This window comes from Vitis vinifera, chromosome 7, assembly GCF_030704535.1.
Source record: "Vitis vinifera cultivar Pinot Noir 40024 chromosome 7, ASM3070453v1".
NCBI lineage: Eukaryota > Viridiplantae > Streptophyta > Magnoliopsida > Vitales > Vitaceae > Vitis > Vitis vinifera.
Window position 1 is genome coordinate 28,588,795 of NC_081811.1, and position 20,534 is coordinate 28,609,328.

At 30.7% G+C, this 20,534-nt stretch overlaps 2 protein-coding genes across 2 annotated transcripts; one reads left to right on the top strand and one right to left on the bottom strand.

The window, feature by feature from the left end:
• Nucleotides 1-4,547: 4,547 nt before the first annotated feature.
• Nucleotides 4,548-5,551, bottom strand: LOC100242410 (zinc finger A20 and AN1 domain-containing stress-associated protein 9-like). Its single transcript, XM_002279001.4, has one exon. The coding sequence runs from the start codon at nt 5,197-5,199 to the stop codon at nt 4,774-4,776; it is 426 nt and encodes a 141-aa protein (XP_002279037.1). The 5' UTR covers nt 5,200-5,551; the 3' UTR covers nt 4,548-4,773.
• An 11,508-nt stretch (nt 5,552-17,059) lies between these two features.
• On the top strand, nt 17,060-19,791 carry LOC100247547 (probable WRKY transcription factor 13). The gene is made up of 3 exons (XM_002278988.4): nt 17,060-17,599; nt 17,694-17,915; nt 19,350-19,791. The coding sequence occupies exons 1-3, from the start codon at nt 17,313-17,315 to the stop codon at nt 19,519-19,521; spliced, it is 681 nt and encodes a 226-aa protein (XP_002279024.1). The 5' UTR covers nt 17,060-17,312; the 3' UTR covers nt 19,522-19,791.
• The last annotated feature ends 743 nt before the right edge of the window (nt 19,792-20,534 follow it).

Below are 20,534 nucleotides of genomic sequence, written 5' to 3' on the forward strand. Positions count from 1 at the left end.
TGATTATAATCAAATCATTTCATACCTAACTAAAAATGAAATAAATAAATAAATGTTAAATTTAATAAAATAAAATAAAAATTCCCGTGTAATGGTTTGATTTTATATAGAAAATAAAGAATTCTAGGATGAATCCCAAACATTAAACGAATTCAAATTTATGAGTATCAAACGGTGTTCATTGGTTTGATAAAGAATTGTTAATGATGGTTTATCATATCGATAAAGAATTTTAGGACGAATAAAAGAAATTCCAAACATTTCACGGATTCAAATGTGTGGATTGCAGTTCAGATACGTCCATGTCAATGGTTGTTCATTCTTTGGATTAATCAAAATATCACTTATTAGATTCCTATCCATCCATACATTCATACTCTTCTGTAGAATAAATGAAAAACAAAAACAAAAAACAATTATTGTTGCTATTTGAATGAAATATATTTTTGGTAACCATATTTAAAATTAATTTTAGTAAGAAAAAGTGGTTTTTTTTAATTAAAATATAGGACAATTTTTTGCAATAAATAATTATTCTTTTTACTTTTAGGAAAATGAGTCAATTTGGAATATAGTCTTCAGAAAACAGCAAAGTCATGCAAAACCCTGAGGGGTACCTCAGTTGGTCCGGCCTTGGGTTTACTCCCCAATAGTTACCGAGTCCCCTCAGGGCTACTGGAAGTTTACCCGGGATTAGTCGAGGTGCGCGTAAGCTGGTCCAGACATCCATGGTTAAAAAAAACAGCAAGGCTTCGTCTTTAGCATCTACTTAAAACCAAAAATATAAACCTAACTCTTAGTTAAAACCAAAAACAAAAATCTAACCAAAAGATCAAATGTATGTGACATTAAGCCATGCAAAATAAAATAGAAAGAGGATGCTAAAAAACTCTATATGGTTCTATGTTCCTAACTCCGCTGTGTCATGTGGGTGCCTTAGCGTGTAATCGGAAGTTTCAAACTAAGGTGGTGTTTGGTTTTTGTTGAAAGCAATTTATTTTTAGAATTTATGTTGTTTGTTTTTCTACTTTTTCATAACTTATTATAAACCTTTTACTAAATAGAAAAAACCAAAATATGTATTTTTTTCTAAATAAAAAAATAACATATTGTTTTACTTTTTAATACTTAATATAAACAAAATACTACAAAAACAAATAGCCTAATATTTAATATTACTAAGCATTAAGATTCTATTTAGAATTAAGTAAAAAAACAAACACCACCTAAGATTGTTATTGAATACCCAACAACCCATAGCAATATTGTCCTGATCATTCCATTTCAAATGAAAAACCAGAAGCCAGACCTTTCAGAGGTCTTGGGACATATTTGACAAGGACCAGCTTTCTTCCTTCATTCTTCATAATAAAAAAAACTGTATACTTATATGTACAATGCAAAAGTTTTCAACCATTCATTGTGTTTTCATCTCTATTATAAAAATAAAAAGAAGAAGAAAACCTTAAAACACCTAAAATTTATTCGAAAAATCACTGTCTTGAAATGAGTTCTCAAAAAACCTGTTTTTTTTTTTAAATAAAAAATTTATGAAATGTGTGTTTTCAAGTTAGAAAACTGTTTTTTTTTTTTTTTTTGGTTCCAAACAACAAAATCTGTTTTCAAAAGCAATTTCCAAATAGGCCTCTATTGTTTAAAGCAATTTGGTAATAGGTGTTTCTTTCATTGTTTGGCATTTTGGACTCCAGAGTGTCACTGAGGCTAACACATTCACCTACTTCATTCAGAAAACCATAGATACGGCATGAAGCCAACTACCAATATCCTGAAATCATAGCTAGGTTTCAAGGAACTCAAGCCCTTTTCTAATATACTACCACAATGAACAAACAAAATAAACTGGGCGTAATGACAAATTGTGGCAGTAACAACAATGTAAGATGGTAAAAATCCTCATTTATGTTGTAATCCAAATTGCTTCGACCTTTTAGCAATTCGGAAAAGAAAAGAATTATAATCAAATGATCACATTCTCAAGCAATGTTTCACCTTTTAAATCCAAATACCAGACACCATGTTTATGGATATAAATTAGGATAAAAAAAGGGGAAAACAACTAAGTTGTGGATTATAACACATTACTCACCCAGTGATACCTTATTATGGGGAGACAAGCTTTCATTGTTTTGCTGCTGCATGTGCAGGCCGTGGAGGAGACCCATGAACAGAGACTTGAAATTGAAAGACATGTCACGCAAGCTCACAACTCTACTGAGCAATAGCTCATTCTTTGTGGGAAAGGAACTTTGCCTTACAGAACTACTGTATTTCAAATTTCAATGAGCCAAGACCTTACCAAACAACCCTTGGAGTCAAGCAGAATGGAACAAGCAAAATATCTTAACAGGAAGATTCAAGGGAATAGACAGACCGTGAAGGTGCTCTCTAAATAACACTTTCTTGGGACCACTCCTACCATAAGAGAACTATAAGAACGAAAGCCACCCAATCCCAAGCCCTGAGCAACTTAAGTGCCATACTAAGCACCACTGACTGCCCTCCTAGGTCTTGAACCTGGGACTTTGGGACTAGGCAAGCTAAAACCATTTTTGCCCTCAACCCGGTCAACTCTACCCATTCTCTAACAAAAATAACAAATTCGAAATACTACAATACCGAATAGGTAGCGTACTAAACTCAAAATCTAGACCCCTTGAAGTATGATTAAATCTGGACCATTGATCAAAGTACAAAAAAATGGGACTTGGGGTAAAAGAAATCTGACCAACGTACAAGGAAATGAGATCTAATTACAAATAAATGAGACTTGTGAACAAAGCAAAAGGATCTTTTGATTATATGGCAATTTGTGATTGGGTGCCACCTTTCAGCATGGTATCAAAAAATGATTGTTTTGGCACCCATAGCAAGACCCTAACAAATTACAAGAATGAAGATTTCAAACTCATGACAAAACCAAAATATAATACAATAAAACGAAGCTGGAATAAGATGCAAAAATTGTGCCCTGTAGCTTCATATAATTCACCATAGCCGCAAAAATTGCAAGTTTAACTTAAATAAATAAATGCTACCAATGTGGCCTTAAAAGATTAGTAGTGAATAACAGTTTGGTAATATGTCTATGATGCACTTTTTTCCCCCTTTTTCCGCGCCAATTAGCCCATATCGACCTTTACCAACAATTGCCTCCATCAATAACTGCCTAAATAAGAAATAGAAGTAACTACCTCCATGGCAGAAAGTTCTCCTATGATTGCCTAAATAAGAAATGGAAATAACTTTAAACTGAATAGCCTCTAAAAGAAGCCATCCTATTTTAGGCATAGTAATTAATTGAAATTGTTGGACTAACTTGAAATTTAAGAATTAGTAGGAGAAAATTCTGTGAAAGAGAAGGAAGACAGTGGTAAAAGCTCTGAGGCAAAAGTTTCAAAATGACAAAAAAAACTTTGGAATAAAACATAGGGATGGATGTTAGATAAATGGAACAAAGAAGCATTTGTTATTGGAAATCCTTGAATAATTAATAAACTACAAACATAGATAAATAACCAGCAGACATCTGGCTTATGCTTCTTTCTAGAACAAGGGAGGGAGGAAAGAGGAAGAAAGAGACATTGTGGATTGGTCGGTATCTTTTTATGGGTGATAACTAGGCCCTGTTTCTTCCCAATGGCCTGTGGACCACAAAAATACTGAGGAAAAAAAAGTCTCATTTTGAGATTGAAGCCATGAAACTGAGTAATTTGGAAGCACTTTACAAAACTCACAGTGGTTAATAGAACTAGATGTTGTGCCTGCTACAATTATTATCAACAAGACTCTTGGGCTGCTGTTAATTCCTCCAAGGAAAACCTCCCCACAAGAGAGGAACTCTACCATAAGATTTTCCCTTTATAGATAACTGAGGGAATGTATAATTATTTCACACAAGCATCATGAGACGGAAGATTGGGAATGAGGGAAGGCATCAAAGAGGACAGATGCCAGCCTCGCTTTAAACAAGAAGTAACTTGAATCAACTCTTTGTCATGCTTTGATAGCTAACTTTTGTAGTTAAAGCAACTTCCATCATTGTGAACATCACTTTTGCAAAAATAACACTCAAACAATACTTCTTAATGACAGGTTTAGCACATGTAAGGTTGTGAGGTGCAATTTTGTGGGCCTAACCTTCCTTCTTGTCAATAATGAATCTATATTTTTCTAGTTTTGTTCGGCCTCATGTGTCCATTTGTGGCTGATACTCCAAATTCAGAGTCTCAAGACTCTCAACCCTTTCAGGATGAACCCTTTCTTCTACGATGATAATTTGCTTTAAATACAAACCTTGGCTAGAACATGCACCCAAAGCTAGATTTAATAGTGAATATATAATGCCTGAATTTTATTTAATCAATTAATACTTTCCCATTATTTTTGTATGGTTCTTTAACTTGTACAAACCCTAATAGGTATTGTTCCAAACTATATGTATTAGACAGACATCAACATAAAATATACTGCATAATTTGATAATACCCTCTTGCATATAGATAGAGCAAACAAAGACGGGCAACCCATTCCAAGACAAAGAAAATAGCTAATTGAAATATAAACACAAATGTATCACATAAAATACCATTAAGGAACAATAAATAGAACCCACCCAACTGTACATAAAAAGCACAAACAATTATCAAATATATATAAGCTTATTCGCTAAAGCAGAATCCATAATCCATGTACCGAATTCATCGAACAATTCAATTACCGGTTGCCATCGCCATTGCCAATTGCAAATCGCCATCATATCTTCTCAATCTTATCGGCCTTCACAACCGGATTGGCCTTCGCTATTGCATCCTGCGCAGCACTCTTGTAATCAAACACACAGTTATGTTTATCGGAGTATCGGTGCATAGAGCAAAACGTCTGTCCACACCGGCACTTGAACCCCGTCAACCCCACGCGCTTCCTACAGAAGCTGCACCTATTCGCAGGGCATTTTTCGGGGCTTCCCGCGGCGGCTCCTTCCTCGATTCCCGAACCCGAGTTTTCGCCAACAGTATTATTCTCATTCTCGACAACTGAAGCCTCCTTGGATTGCTTGATGACAAACTCTTTGTAGCATTTGGAGCAGAGATTATTGGTCGCGGCGCTTCCGAAGAATCCGCAGTTATTGGCGCAGAGAATTGCAGCATTGACCTCGTTTTCTTGAGATTTCTGCTCCATAATTCACAAGTATAAACACAAAATTGAATCGAATTCGACTTCAGAACTTTTCAAAAGAAATAAAAAGGCTTTCAATTCAGAGAATCCAAAATACTAGCTGCCATCACCATGGATCCGTGAATCGGATCAAAACCCCAATCTGTTACGAATAATTCGTAACTGTCATGGAGTCTAATCAACTCAAAGATCAAAAGGACATAGTTTCATAAAATAACCCTAACGCTAACCCTAACCCTAACCATGACCCTAGTGAAGAACGAAAGATTGATTTTTTCGGAATTGCCTGGAGCTCCGGTGGTGGAGTGTTCCTCAGCCACGCCCACTGTATTAAAGTGGGCTGGTGAGCTCAGAGAGTTTGAGTAGGATGGCCCAACCAGGCTGGGCTGGGCTGGGCTGGTTTCCATTACTTTCGTGGAACTAAGACATGATCTTGTCCCACTCTTCTTGTATTAAATTATTTTGTTGTTTTGTGTGGGCTGGTGGGCTCAGAAAATTTATACGAGCTAGCCCAACCAAGGATGGGCTGGTCTGAGCTGGGTTTAGGGTTAGTTTTGGAGGGTTAATGAAATTAGATTTTTCACTAACTTAGTCCAATTACTCAAGCCTAGTTATGCTTGAGAGGTAATTTGTTCTTTAAATTTATGCATGACTGATATGAATTTAATAATTAAAATTTGATTTTTTTAATGGCTTAAAAAAAAATGAAAGTGCATGCTATCAAGGTATATTGGTAATATAAAGGCAACATGAGATCATAAATTTTGGGTTATGTTTGATTTACATAAATAAAAATAAAAACAAAATAATAACAAAAAAGAATTCCGATACTATGTGAAATAAAGAAATCAAAATTTTAACAAGAACGAGTTTTAATTTTCACGATAACAATATTTTTCGTTTCGATAATAATAATTTTTTTATTTGAAAAATAATCTAATGAAACATAAATAAAAATTATTTTTTAAACGGTAAGCGATCGGGTAGAGTTTAGAATTGGATTTCAAAAATTTTCGAAATATGTGAATGATCAATAACTAGAACAAGGGTGTCATGTTCGCAGGTTGATATACAGTCGGCTTCATCAACAGTGGGGCATTTATGCTTTCTTTTGCATGATGTTGATTTCCACGAAAAGCAAATAGTTTCAACATGATTGAGCATTTCTAGCATGAAAGCTACGATTCATTGAGGGAAACAGCCCAAACCAGATCTTTTAGTTTGTTGGATCTTCTCCATCCATAGGAAGAAATATTGAGGTTATGTTGGATTTCTAAAAAAGAAAATACAAATTTAAGAAAATTTATTTTTTAATATTTAATTGTATTATGAAAAATATAAAAGAAAATTGGATGTAATTAAAATTATTTAGAAGGTTATACAATTTTAAAATGTTTAATTTTTTGGTCGAAAAATTAAAATAAATGAAATGGGTTTAAAGTAAATTAAAATATTTTGTTGATCTTAATTTTGTTTTTTTATTTGTATTTTCTTTCAATTTTCTTTTTTTTTTTAGACCCATACATAGCCTAAAGAACCTATCAAGGAACCAAAAAAAATTATAGGACATATGTTGGTAATTGTTTTTTAAAATAGTTTTATATTATTTAAAAGAATAAAAAATGAAAATATGTTTAACAACTATAAAATAAGAAATAATAAATAATTTTTATATTTTTTAAAATAATAAATATGGTATTTTTAAAGAATTTTTTTTTAATTATTTTCATTTTTTCTATAATTATTTTGAAAAAATAATTATATAAATATAAAGACTAAAAATAAAACAATATATATATAAATTATATTTAAGATACATTTAAAAACATAAAAAATATGTTAAAAATATTTAATATTTTCACATAGACATCTATTTAATAAACCATGGTATAACAATTTTTAAAAAATGTTTTCAAAAACTGTTTTTCAAAACCATTTTCAAAAACCGAATTGTTTTTCCCATACAAATTAAATGGCTTGTTTTAAACCCTCATTCTGCAATCATTTTTTACAATTTTCAAGAGGTTTTGAGGAAGTCATATCATCATCATCATCCCCATCAAACTATGTAACTGAATGACAATCTCAACCAATTCCAAAGCCCCCAAATCCTTCAAAGCCAACCCAAACTTGGAAAACCCAGCAACTAATCCCATGAAGGACTCCAAATTCTAGAAAGAATTTCTTCAAAATAATATTCTTGGTTTGAAAAAATTGAGAGAAAATGCAAGGAAAAAAGAGAGGAGAAAATATAAAGTTAAATAAATAAAAAATAAATTTAAACTCAATAAATTATTTTATATATTTTTAAACTTGTTTTTACTTATATTTGTTTAATTAAATAAAAATTAAATAACTTAAAATACATAAATTTTTAACTTAGTTTTAATTATTTTTTATTTTTTATTTTTTTTATGATAAAACCAAGAAAACCATTTTTCTTAACATTTTTTTTATTTTTTTAATATTTTCTGACAACCAAACAGAGCACAAGGGAGCAAAGAAATTGGAAGTTTTGGCTACAAAGAAATTATTGCTGCTGTTTGTACTAAGAGATAACCGTTTTTTGAAATGTTGGTTTGGAATAGTTAGTTAAAAGTTAAAGCTAGTTAGCTTCGCCGCCTTGATGCCAACGGATATATTGTCCTAGCAATGGGTCTTCAATTGTCCTTGGTTTTAATTTGAGATGTGAGGGTAGTGTTGTTGGTGCAAAAGTAATTACATTGTGTTCGAAATGACAATTAGCACTAATTTTACTCCTATATTAAAATATTCTAAAAAAATAATTTATCATTATTCATATTAGATTCAAGCAATCGAGATTAAAGAATCAGTAATACCTAAAACAATCAAACTTATTGTATTTAGATTTAAAAAATTATATCAAAAATCTAATAATATTAGATAAAAAAATAAACGAAAAATCATTATAAGAAATATTATTTAATCCATGTAAAATAATTTCACTAATTTAATTCAAATCGTAATAATTAAAATATAATCATTGATTTATGTTATAAATCGAGATATTGAATTTAAACCATCAATCACGCGTAAATCAATAAAATTGGTATGTAAGAATTAGAAAAATTTATCAAGCATGCAATGAGACGAACGAAAATAAGAAATCATCATCACCAATATTCTTCGATCCATATGAAATAATTGTACCGGTCTAATCAAAATCAAAATAATTTAAATATAATCATTAAAAACTAATCATTCCTACCAAAACCCTAATTTTATTGTAGTTGAATAGCTCGAATTTTCAACAATGTAGGGCGTTGCCTAATGCTAATTACAAGCCTGCATTGAGCCCTTGGTTGACTACACACCAAGGTCATTCAAGTCAATGGCTTAGATCCAAAGATTGAAAACAATGTGACTTTGGATTTTATATCAAAATTCAAGGTATCCAAGCATATTATATATCCTAGGGGAACAACTATGGGTAGATGACTTTGTCACAAAATAATATGTTTTTGGACCGATGTGGGAATGTCAACCTATTACACCAAAAATATTATTACAAACTTGGAAAAAGCAATACATGGTAACTTGTAATGGCAAACATGGTAATAATGGCCATGACTTTTATGGCATAATCACATAGCTTTAGGGTAAGTGGGACCCAATTTTTTTAACATTTCTAATTATAATTTTTTTTTTTTTAAAAAAAAAAAGGGGCCCCACAAAAATGTGAGGGGGTTTTTGATTTTTTGTGTTGTCTCCAATCATTTGGTAGTGGTGGCACATGAGGGGACCCCAAAGCTTTGGTTTTTTTCATTTTCAACTTGTGGGGTTATTTTTTTCTTGGACATATGAGTGGGGGTAGTACATGAAAGAAGAGCAATTCATTTTGTAGCCCAACAAGTCTATAAAGCGACTCAACTTTTTTCCTTTTGGCTTTCGAGGGGAAATGGGGATCTTATGGGTGTGGGGGGAGAGATTTCAAACGACTACAAGCGTAGAAAATATAACAGTGCCCCGAAACCGACGGTGGGTGTGGACAACAGTAACTCTCTTGTAAAGAGCTTTTTCCATCCCATGATTCCATCACATCAATAATAATAATAATAATAAATTAATAATATAATAAAATGTATTAATTTGAATATTCACTTTTTTCTTCTTTTTTTAGATCTAAGCTGACTATTTGTTAAAAAAGTTACTATAAAATAATCTAACAACAATCTCTCATCATTCCTTTTGTATTTTTCTTAATATGTTTTTTTACGGGTGATGGCGTGCAACAATGTTGCTGTCAAGCCTAGGGACAGATCCACCCAAATGATAACTCTTTGAACATATTTATAGGATGCGATATCAAATTTCATAAAAAAAACCTTAACATATCTTTATTAAACATTAATTGATTTTCAGATGAGATGGTCAAAATCTAATCCAATAATACACACATTTCAAAATAATCATAGAATAAAAACCTTAAAAAAAAAAAAAATCAAGTTTCACATACTCTAAAGTTAAAGGTAGTTTATCAGATATTATTTACATTATTAAAAGATAATATTTATTAAGCTAGGGTTGCAACTTGAACTGATTGGTTGGGTTGATGACCAATCCAAGCTAAATCCAAATTAAAAAACAACCAATCCAAGTCTAGTCTAACCCTACCTCTAACTCAAGGTACTCAACCCAACCTCATTTTTCTAAATTTGTGTTGAGCTCGGGTTAATTAAGTTAGATTCGAATTGATAAAGTTAAACTTAAGTTGATCGGATTATACTTGACTTAGTCGAATTGATTGGGTTGTATAATTTAAAATCCATAGTGGTTTTTAATTTTTTTTTTATATATATATATTTATACCAAAATTTAAATAATAAATAATACAAAAATTTAAGATAATAAAAAATAAAAAGATGAACATAAACTTCTATATATTTTTTTTAAAAAAAAGTGTATGGAATAAAATATATATATATATGATATAATTATAATTTAATATTAAAAAAATCTAAAAAGAAAATAAATATTATCATATTGGATAATAAACATTATAAATATTATAAAAATATTAAATTAAGTTCTGGTTAAGCTTAGGTTCAAACCTTAATTCAAATTCAAATAAAACTTAACTCAAACTCAACCCGAGTAATGAAATTAAGTTCAGATTGATAAAACTTAACTCAAACTCAACCCGAGTAATGAAAATGTTTGTCCAAACCTACCTAAACATCGAGTTGGGTAGGATTAATCCATCCAAGTTGTACCCATAATATTTACGTAGTTAAAGATGATGTTTTTTTTTTATTGAAAAATATATAAAATCCTAATTATATATATATATATATATATATATATATATATTAAATTTAGATTTTCTAAACTCAAGTTTTTATTTTATGATTTTTGTAAGGATGCCTATGAAAACTTACTTCTCATTTTCTAAAGCCTAATTAAAAGACAATATCGATCATTTAATACTAACCACATTTTTTTTCTCTAATTTAATTTGAAAAACAAACCTTTACCTAATTATGATTTTAAAATATAAAAACTATTTTTATTTATAAAAAAAAATCAAATAATTGCTTCAAATAGCCAAAGACTTTCTTTCTTTTATCATATGGTTTTGGAGGAATATAGATGTGGGGTTTTGTAACATAACACATAGACCCCCATATAAAGCATTGTTGGTCGGCAACTGGGCATCGGACTATTGGAGCATGGGGTTTTCTTCTCCAAGTATTGGACTTTGTGTACATAGATATCTAATAATCCAACTCCTATGTCAACTGCCAAATAATGATGTCTACCTTCTTTCTCCATCCTACTGCACTCACTCCACTAACCATTATATATATATATATAAGCAACACTCACAACCCTCTAGGAAGCCATGTAAATGTTTCCGCCTCTGCTAGTAAAGTATGATTCCACTAATACTTGCTGATTCCATGAGTATTGTCTAGGTTATTGAACCAGGGTATAAACAATTAAATGATATTTTTATTTTCAGTAGATATTGATTTGATAGCATTACGATAATTTAATAATAACTAAATATTTATTTAAAAATAAATTTGATTAATAAAATATCTATATTAAAAAAATAGAGAGAGAGAGAGAGTTGAAAATGTTCATTTATTTTATTTTTTTTGTTTTCTAATATTTATTTTAAAATATTAAAAGCATTTCAAGAATAATTGATATTGCTTTTTAAAATATATTTCAAAATATTAAAAATATTTTAAGAATAGTCGAAACTGGTTTTTAGAATTGTTTTTAAGAATATCATCCAAATAGGGTTTTTATTTCTCGATGAGTCATTCAACCTTTTCAATTCATGCGATTAACTTTTTAAACATTAAAAAAATATATTTTTTTTAATTTCAATAACTAAATTTAGAAACCATAATTTCGGAGAGTAATATATTCGTTAAATATAAAAATAAAATTATATTTAAATTAAAAATTAATTTTTGCGAGAATAAATATTTTTTTGGTTTTTATATCAAACTCTTTTTAAAAATTAAATTAATTAAACAAATCTATAGACTAATTTTCTTGTCAAAAAGGAGTTTTTAATTTTTTAAAACTTCTTTTACTAATCATTATTTCACACGATGCCGTAGGTTTTGGATCAGACCCCATAAGTTTGAAAATGGAGTAGGTGGTGGAAAATTGGGTGGATAAGGTGTGGGAGGCCACACCCATGAATCCATGGATCCCTTCTGTTTTATCAGAGGAGGAGCTGACACTCTCACCACGCCCATTCCATGATTGGAGTTGAAGGCCGTGGGGTCACCACCCCCACCACCAGTCCACCACCACCACCACCACCACCAGAGGCGACCACCACCACCACCAGACCACCCACTGCCACGGGCTTGTACACAAACAGCCATTTTCATTTTTCACATAAATTAAATTGAAAAAGAAAAAAAAAGACCATGATTCTATGATGTGATGCTTTGGCCTGAAGGCCAGAAGGGAGAATGTGTGCACACACCCCAACCTCCTCTCCCACTCTCTGATACGGATAAAACTGAACACCGCCATCCAGCGCGCGTGCAGTTTGTTTGTCCGTTGTCTGTTTAGGAAACGCCTAAGTCTGTGATATTGTCAGCACGTGAACACAGTTGCTTGAGTAGGTGGTGGGCGTGTATGTAGATGGACCGTGAGAGAGGTCTTGTCATGACAGCTTACTGGGGATGGCATGTCTCTGGCGATGGCAGGGATCTTGGAAAACAGATAATATAGAGAGAGGAATCTGAGTACAATGCAGAGCGAGAGGAAGGAAGGGCAGCGTGGAGTCATGATTGATGATTCTTATGGAATTTGAGATGATTGAATGATGGGCCTTAAACCCCCTGCCCATTTAATTCCATGTTACATGTCTTCTTGTTTGGTGAAATCTTCGATTTTTGGTGCGTTTCCTAAAATTACCATTCTCTCCTCTTTCTCTCTCGCAGCTTCATTCTCCAACCTTTATTCCATAAGAAGAAAGAAAAAAACAACCTCTTGACTCGTTTATTAAAAACGCCTTTAAGAAAAATTATTTTTTATTTATATTTAATTATTGTTTTATATCATTTTTGTTATGTAATATAACAAATATATATTATATTAAAAGAATGATATGTTACAAAGATAATTTTGGGAAGCATGTTAACTTTTTTTATATTTGAAATATAAGAATTTTTAAACCTTAAAAATGTTATAAACACTTCTTATAATTAATATCAAACTGATTTTAAGTGATTTTTTTTAAATATTTAAAAGTTTATTAAATATCTAATTTCATATTAAGAGTATGTCTGATAATTCTTTAAACAAAAACTTCTAACTTTTTTAATATTTGAAATTTTTTATTTTTCAAATATTAAAATACTTAGAAATAATTGATAAAACTACTGCAAAATAAGCTCTAAATCACTTTCAAGCTTTAGGTATTGTTTTTTATTCTTTCAAAATTATTTTTAAACTTAATTAAGAGTATGTTTGATAATGATTCTAAAAAAACGCTTCCAACCTTTTTAACACTTGATTGATAAAAAATTTCAAATGTTATAAAGGTTAGAAACATTTCCAAAAATCATTACCAAACGAGTTATAAGAGTGTGTTTGGTAGTAATTCTATAAAATATTTATAGTATTTCTAAGACATAAAATATAAAAATTTTAAAGTGTTAAAAATATTAGAAATGCTTTCGAAAATCACTGTCAAACAAACTTTAATTTTATGAAATATTTACAAGAGTAAAAGATTCTTAACTTTTACAAAAATTATGATAAAACTTAATATTTATTATTTGATGATTTATATTATAATTAAATAGTTGATTTAAAAATTATTATTTAATTTATATATTAGATTATTTGATAAAATTAACTTAAAATTTATTTCAAATCATTAAATTAACATATTTATCCTTATAAATTATAATTAATATTTACCTTATTAATATAAAATATTATTTTATCTTTTTAAAATACATATTAAAGTATTATAAGGACCTAAAATTTTATAAAATATTTATTAAAAGAGATGACATAATATTTTACTAATACATAAATACACAACAAATTATTTTAAAATTAATATTAAAAAATCAAACAATAATTATATTGCAACTTACAAATGCAAAAGCTGTGGTTGTTTTTTATATTGATCTTGAAGCTAAGGAGAGTTAAAGTAGCAATGGAGATGGAACACCAATTGACGTCGAGGGACAATGGAGGTCGTGAAGTAATAAAAAAGATAATGGAAGATCATGGAGGTTACTAAGACTGAAAAGGATAAAAAAGTAAAATAAATATATAAACTTAAAAAAAATTAATTATTTTTATTTATTTCTTAAAATTGTTTTCTCTTTTTAAGTTATAATATTAAATAAATTTAATTTACTTAATTATTTAAATTAAATTATTACGTCGCTTCAAGTTATTGAGATAGTTTAACAAACACCGACTTAATAAGGCATCTAACATACATTTTCATTCATCATCATGATGTCATTTTTGTTTAAATCAACTATAAATTTTAATAAAATACTTGTTTGAAATATGAAATTTTAAAAAATTGTATATATAATTTAAAAAAATTTGGGAGAAATTACAACAAAAGAAATCCTGTAAAAATCAAGATAAAAGCATTTGGGAGGGCCGCAACCATAGTCAGCTAATCATGAGCAAAGACTTGGAAAGATTAAATTAGGGTTTAGATATGGAATCTCTATCAATTAGTAAAAAAGAAAAAGAAAAAAAGAAAAAAAGAAAAAAAAAGATTTAACCAAACATTATTTTAGTGTAGGAAAGCAGAATCCAATCATTATAACCATGTTAAAGAAACCAACCCCGAAAGAGAAAATACTAAAAAAATTAAAAAAATTAAAAAAATCCCCAAGAACCAAAAGGGCATGTTTGGGAGGAAAGAAAAGAAAATGAGGAGAACAAGTTGATAAAGCTGGAAATGGATTAATGGGATTAATCTAAGAGGCATAATGGCCACCTATAAACAGAGACAAAAAGAAATGATGTCGTTCGCCACCCCCACAAACTCTTACACAGAAAATAAACATTTTTTTATAATTTATTAATTTTATTTTACTTCTTCCTGTAGATGATGTAAGATTTTATTCCTGTGGTACGTACCACTGTGACATCATGCCCACGCTAGCCTTACACATCCAAGGTTTAATTTTAATTCTCAAATTTTATTTTATTTTTCTCTCAAGAATAAATTCATTACTCTGCTAATATAATAATTTTTTTATTAAATATAAATTAATGTTTTCATAAGTCAAAAATATAAATTTTTAAATTTGTATTATACAATAACATTTTATATATATATTTTTTTAAATATGAAATTTCTTTTATTTTTCATTTAATTTAATATTTTAAAATATTAAAATATTAAAATATAAAAAAACTTTTAATTATTAAAAAATGAATACCCAATTGTAATTCAATATTGCTATTAAGTTTAAAATCCAATATATACTTTGGATTTTAAATAAGATTGAAAGTGACCTTAACATGAATTTTACTATTTAAGGTGATGACTCTACAATAAATAAATAAATAAATAAATATTTTTATACTTTCAATCATCAATCACATCAAATTATCCAAAATTATGACCAATAGGGTGATGTAAATATTGTTTTTTATTTAAAATAATTTCAAACAATACCTTGATTTAGAATAAAAAGGATAATGAAGATTAGTAATTACGTAAAATAACTATAAATTTTCAATGATACAACTTTTATTTTGAAGCATAAAATCTTCCTTAAAATATTTTTAAATTAAATGAATATAAACGACTTTAATTAAAAATAAAATTAAGCAATAATTTTTTAAATTAAAAAACATCGAGAATATAAAAGTTTCATTAAATATTAATTATTTAAAATTTTTATTAAATTAAAAACCATTATGTTTTTAGTCGAAAAAGCTAATCCAAATCAGATTGTTAGGCTTTGAGTTTCAAATTTTGTCCTATTGCTCCTACTTGTTTCATGAATTTTTGCCACAAATGGACCACCCCACAATTTTCCTTTCAAACTAATTCTTCATCATACAACAATAACCACCATTTCATAAGTAAGATTCCTTTTGTATCAACCATGAAATTAATCATTTCACCTAAGTGACCAATACCATCACCACAACAATTATTAATTGAACAAAAAGATCACCCCACACAATGCCTAAAATTATGCAAATTTACTAACAACCCACATGACAAAAAAGAAAATAAAAACAATTTTTTTAAAAAAAAAGAAAAAAAAAGAAAAACCCATGACCCACCAAGAAAAATTCTTTACAAAAAGAAGCTAGAAAGTTAGAGGGATGATTATGTGTAATTGAAGGGATGATAACAATATTATTATGGGGTGGGTTTGGAATTTGAGAAATGGTGGGTAGGAGATGTGGGAGTGGGGGAGCTTTGAAGTAAGTATAGATATTTATATATATAAGAAAAGAGTGATTAATTAAAAAGAAAAAAAGAAAAAAAAAAAGAAGGGAAAGAGTAGAGAGAAAAGGTGAGAGGCTTTTTTTTCTGCCAAAAGTCAAATAGGGCCTCTTTCATCAATCATAATGATATCTTCACCGCCGATGCAGAGGAGGAGAGATTTGCACCCAAGATTTATCATCATTGCATCTGATATTATTTTTCTTTTAGGGGGGAGCCCAAAAGAAAGAAAGAAAGAAACCCTAGGAAAAATAATAATGATATACAAAAGAGAAACCCTAGAAAATGATAGATATGTGTATTGTACTGTTACCCTTTATTCCCTTTTTGTAAGGTTTGTGGGTTAATCATAAATTTTTTCACCTTTATTTATTTATTTATTTTTTTTATTTGTGAGATTTTTGTTCTATTATTGTGCACTCATCTGTTCTCTTCTTTCACCCTTGTTGGATTCACTTTATGGTGACCATTTTTTTTCCATGCAGTTCCTTCCAAATTGCACCATTTTTTCTCATCCATGGCTAAGAATTGTTTTGTGTTATTTTTAGATTTATTTATAACATGTAGAAATGACAGGTTGATTGATTTTAAAATGTTGTAGATATAGAGTTTAAAAATTTACGTAAAGTTTTTGAATCAAATTAATAACTTAATATTATTTTCGAATTATGATTTTTGATTAATATATTTGGTTAACTCTTTACCTGATTTTTTTCCATGTTTTAAAGCAATTTGGATATGAAAATAAAGAACATCATGCATCACTTTTTGTTTTTTATTTTTGAAATTTGGGGTGTTTTCTAATTTAATTTTATTGAGAGTGGGAGAGAGTAGTTAAAAGGGGAAAGTGGAAAGTCATACTTCTTATAGGTATTGGGTTACTTTCATATCCAATAGTACCTAGTTTTATTCTCCTCTTCTTCCTGTACCCTAGAAGTTTGAGAGAAAATCTTTCTTGTTCTTTTAATCTAGACTTCTTTTACATATACATGGTCATATAGATATCATCCTTGGTGTAGAGGAAGAGAGAGAGAGAGGGCACAGTTTCACACCTCTCCTTTAAAGGAAACCAAACAGCTTTGTCTTTGATCTTCTACACCCTTCACAAGAGACAGGAAGAGGGAGAGAGGGGGAGAGAAAGATAGGGAGAGGGAAAGGGAGAGAGATGTCTACTACTTCTCAAGCCATGCTCAACCAAGGCTTGTTTGAGGATCAAGAGATGCCCTCACAACTGGGTTTCTATTCTTTTCATCCCAACTTGAGTTTTCCACAAGTTGGTTGCCAACAATCCCTAAAAGCCTTCAACATACCCCCTTCACTTGCAGCTGATGCTCCTTCTTCTCTCACTGAAGCCCTCCTCTCTTCTGCACCAACAAAGCAAAGAGAAGACATCACTCCTCATTTGGGAGGAGCCCAACTCCTCTCCTTGCAAAGATCAACTGCAAATCTCTGGTAAAAACACCACACACACATCCACCTTTGGCAACAACTAATTTTTTCATTTCAAGGGTTTACATGCTGATCTCTCTCTCTCTCTCTTGATCAGGGCTTGGGGAGAGGTGAATGAGTGCTTGAGCAGCAAGAGAAGTATCGGTGGAGATGACCACCTGGGTGTCTCTGCAATGAAGATGAAGAAGATAAAAGCCAGAAGAAAGGTGAGAGAGCCTAGGTTTTGCTTCAAGACCATGAGTGAGGTGGATGTTCTTGATGACGGTTACAAATGGAGAAAGTATGGCCAGAAAGTTGTAAAAAATACCCAGCATCCCAGGTTAGATATTCTACTCAATTCTCCAACAAAAAGTTTCATTATACTCAGTTTTCAAACTTCAATCTCTCTCTCCATATTGTTAATTTTGTTGGCATCATTAACGGGCTTTAGCATATTTTTATGGGCATCATCTTTGAATTAATCATGAATGAGGAAAAAAATATTGTAGGAGGATGACCAAAAAGAAGAAATCATTATGGGTTTATCACAATGAAAGATCAAACAATATGCAGCAATTGATCTCCATATGTATGTAGTGTAATATTGAAAGAAGATTAATTACAGGATCCACAGGCAGAAAGTTGATACCACAGAGAAATATTTAAGGACAAAATGAGTGAGAAAAAGGAAAATGATTACAAACATCAGAGAAGTTAAAAATATACCCAAAAAAAAAATGATTAGACAACTTCCATGATGAGAAGCTTACAATGTACAAAGTTCACTCACACACACCCCTATAAAGAGAAAAGATCTCTCCCCATCTCTCTGTCCATATACACATTCTCTCTCTACATTTCCAGCTGGGAAACATCTGTAAACAGACATTGAACTATAATGAGGATCCTCATTTTTTACATGGGTTGAGAAAGAGCTTACTTTCTAGCTTTTTAGGGCCTTTCCTGTAAGTGTTGAGGCATGCAATACACATATAAAGTGTAGACCTATATATTCAATGCCATGCATATATAGTATTACCTCTACATATGGTGTTGAATAAATGAGTTTTGGCATGAAGAACCCTTTCTGCAGTACCCTTCAAAATGGGTTGAAGCCAAAAAGAGATAAAACCCAAGTTTGAGAATGGGATTGGGATTGGGATTTTTCCCTTTTTCAAATAGTTTCGCAGTTGAAACATTACTTTTAAGGTCTGGTGTGCATTAACCCTTGAATAACTTGGCTAGTTTGACAATTTGTCTTGAGTACTCTACTGAATTTGCCAATCTTTTGAAGAAGAAATCCATGCCGAACCATGTTTTTCATCATCATGCATTGGGTTAGGGTTTAACCATAGATTTAGTCTTTGATTTTGCTTGAATTTGACGGTTTCGGGCTGAAAATAGTTTATTTCATACTGGGTACTTGGCAAAATACCACAAAACTGAGAACAAGAAGAACTGCAGATTGGGAGAGAAAGAAACATACTTTATGGGTTCAAGGGGAAAAAAAAGTCCAATTTGAGGGCATACTTTTGTCCTTAGACCGCTGTTCCCCAAGTTTCTGGCTTTTTCCCAAATGTAATCAATGGCACTGTTTCATAGTCCATGCAAGATTACATAATTTTCAACTTCACAATGATTCTTTAGAACATTTTTCATGGTGTTTTCTCCCTGTAGGAGTATCTTTTTCTTCTGCTTGGCGTTATTTCATCTCAAGATACTCATTTGGTATCCATAACAATACAATAATTTTTCTTCTTCTACATGCATGCAGGAGTTACTATCGTTGTACACAAGACAATTGTCGCGTAAAGAAACGAGTCGAGCGACTAGCGGAGGATCCAAGGATGGTGATAACGACGTATGAAGGTCGACACATTCATTCGCCCTCCCACGATTTAGAAGAGTCGCAAGCTCCATCCCATCTCAATAATTTCTTTTGGTAGTAAGCTAAAGCTAATTAAGACCAAAGTACTGATCACAGCTTTATCGGTCGATCGATATAGATTCCCCCGAGCTTATGCCTGAGATTAGCTTAATTAGCTTAGCATAGCTAGCTTGATGTATGTCCTGCAACCTTTGATGATAATGTTGATCATTAGTGGCACAAAAATAAAACAGTGATGTGTGTAACATGCCCTTGTTTGTTGCTGCTTAGTAAATAAACGATTACAATTTTGTTTTATAATAGATTGGTTTCAGTAATCTTTGGATCATTGTCTTTGATTGATTAGTGATCTTAATCAAAGTGATTCGAACGATTCTTCGGGTTTTTCCCTGGCCAATGTTGGAATATTTCTGTAACTTCAGGACAAGAGGTGCCTCCTCACAAAGAGGGTTAGAGTGACCAGGTTCGGGCAAATGTTTACCAAAAACACAGGTTTCTGCATGGTCGTAAGATCGAATTAATTAAATTGGCTAATGAATTAGGGTTAGGGCATTGTTTTTGCTCACTCACCTCCAAGATGATGATATGCATAATAGGCCTAAAAATGAGGGTGTTGTCTCCTTTTTATGTAGCAATATTGCTGTTCAATTTTTTAGTTTTAGTAGATGTGATATACCAGTCTTGTTGAGTACCAAAAGGCCCATGTTTCTCATGAAACGGAGCTCCAAAATTTATATATCATGATTAAATTACAATGGGTACAATGTTGGCAATTTTATGCTAATTAATTTAATTTGGAAAATAATTTTTTTTATTTTTCTATTTTCTTTTACAAAAATAAAATGACTAAAGTAAAATATAGTGTGCAATTTTTTGCATTTTAATGGTATTTTGTAATGGAAATGGGAATTATTTTATATTATGAATTTTTTTTTTTTGAAATTTTGCTTTCAAAAAAAATATCTTTTTGAAAATAAATGACTTTAAAAAATGTGAAAACATAGCTCTTTTCTGCTGTCATTCCCATACAGGCCCAAACTGAATGGGCGGGCGTCTCTCATTTATGGGCCT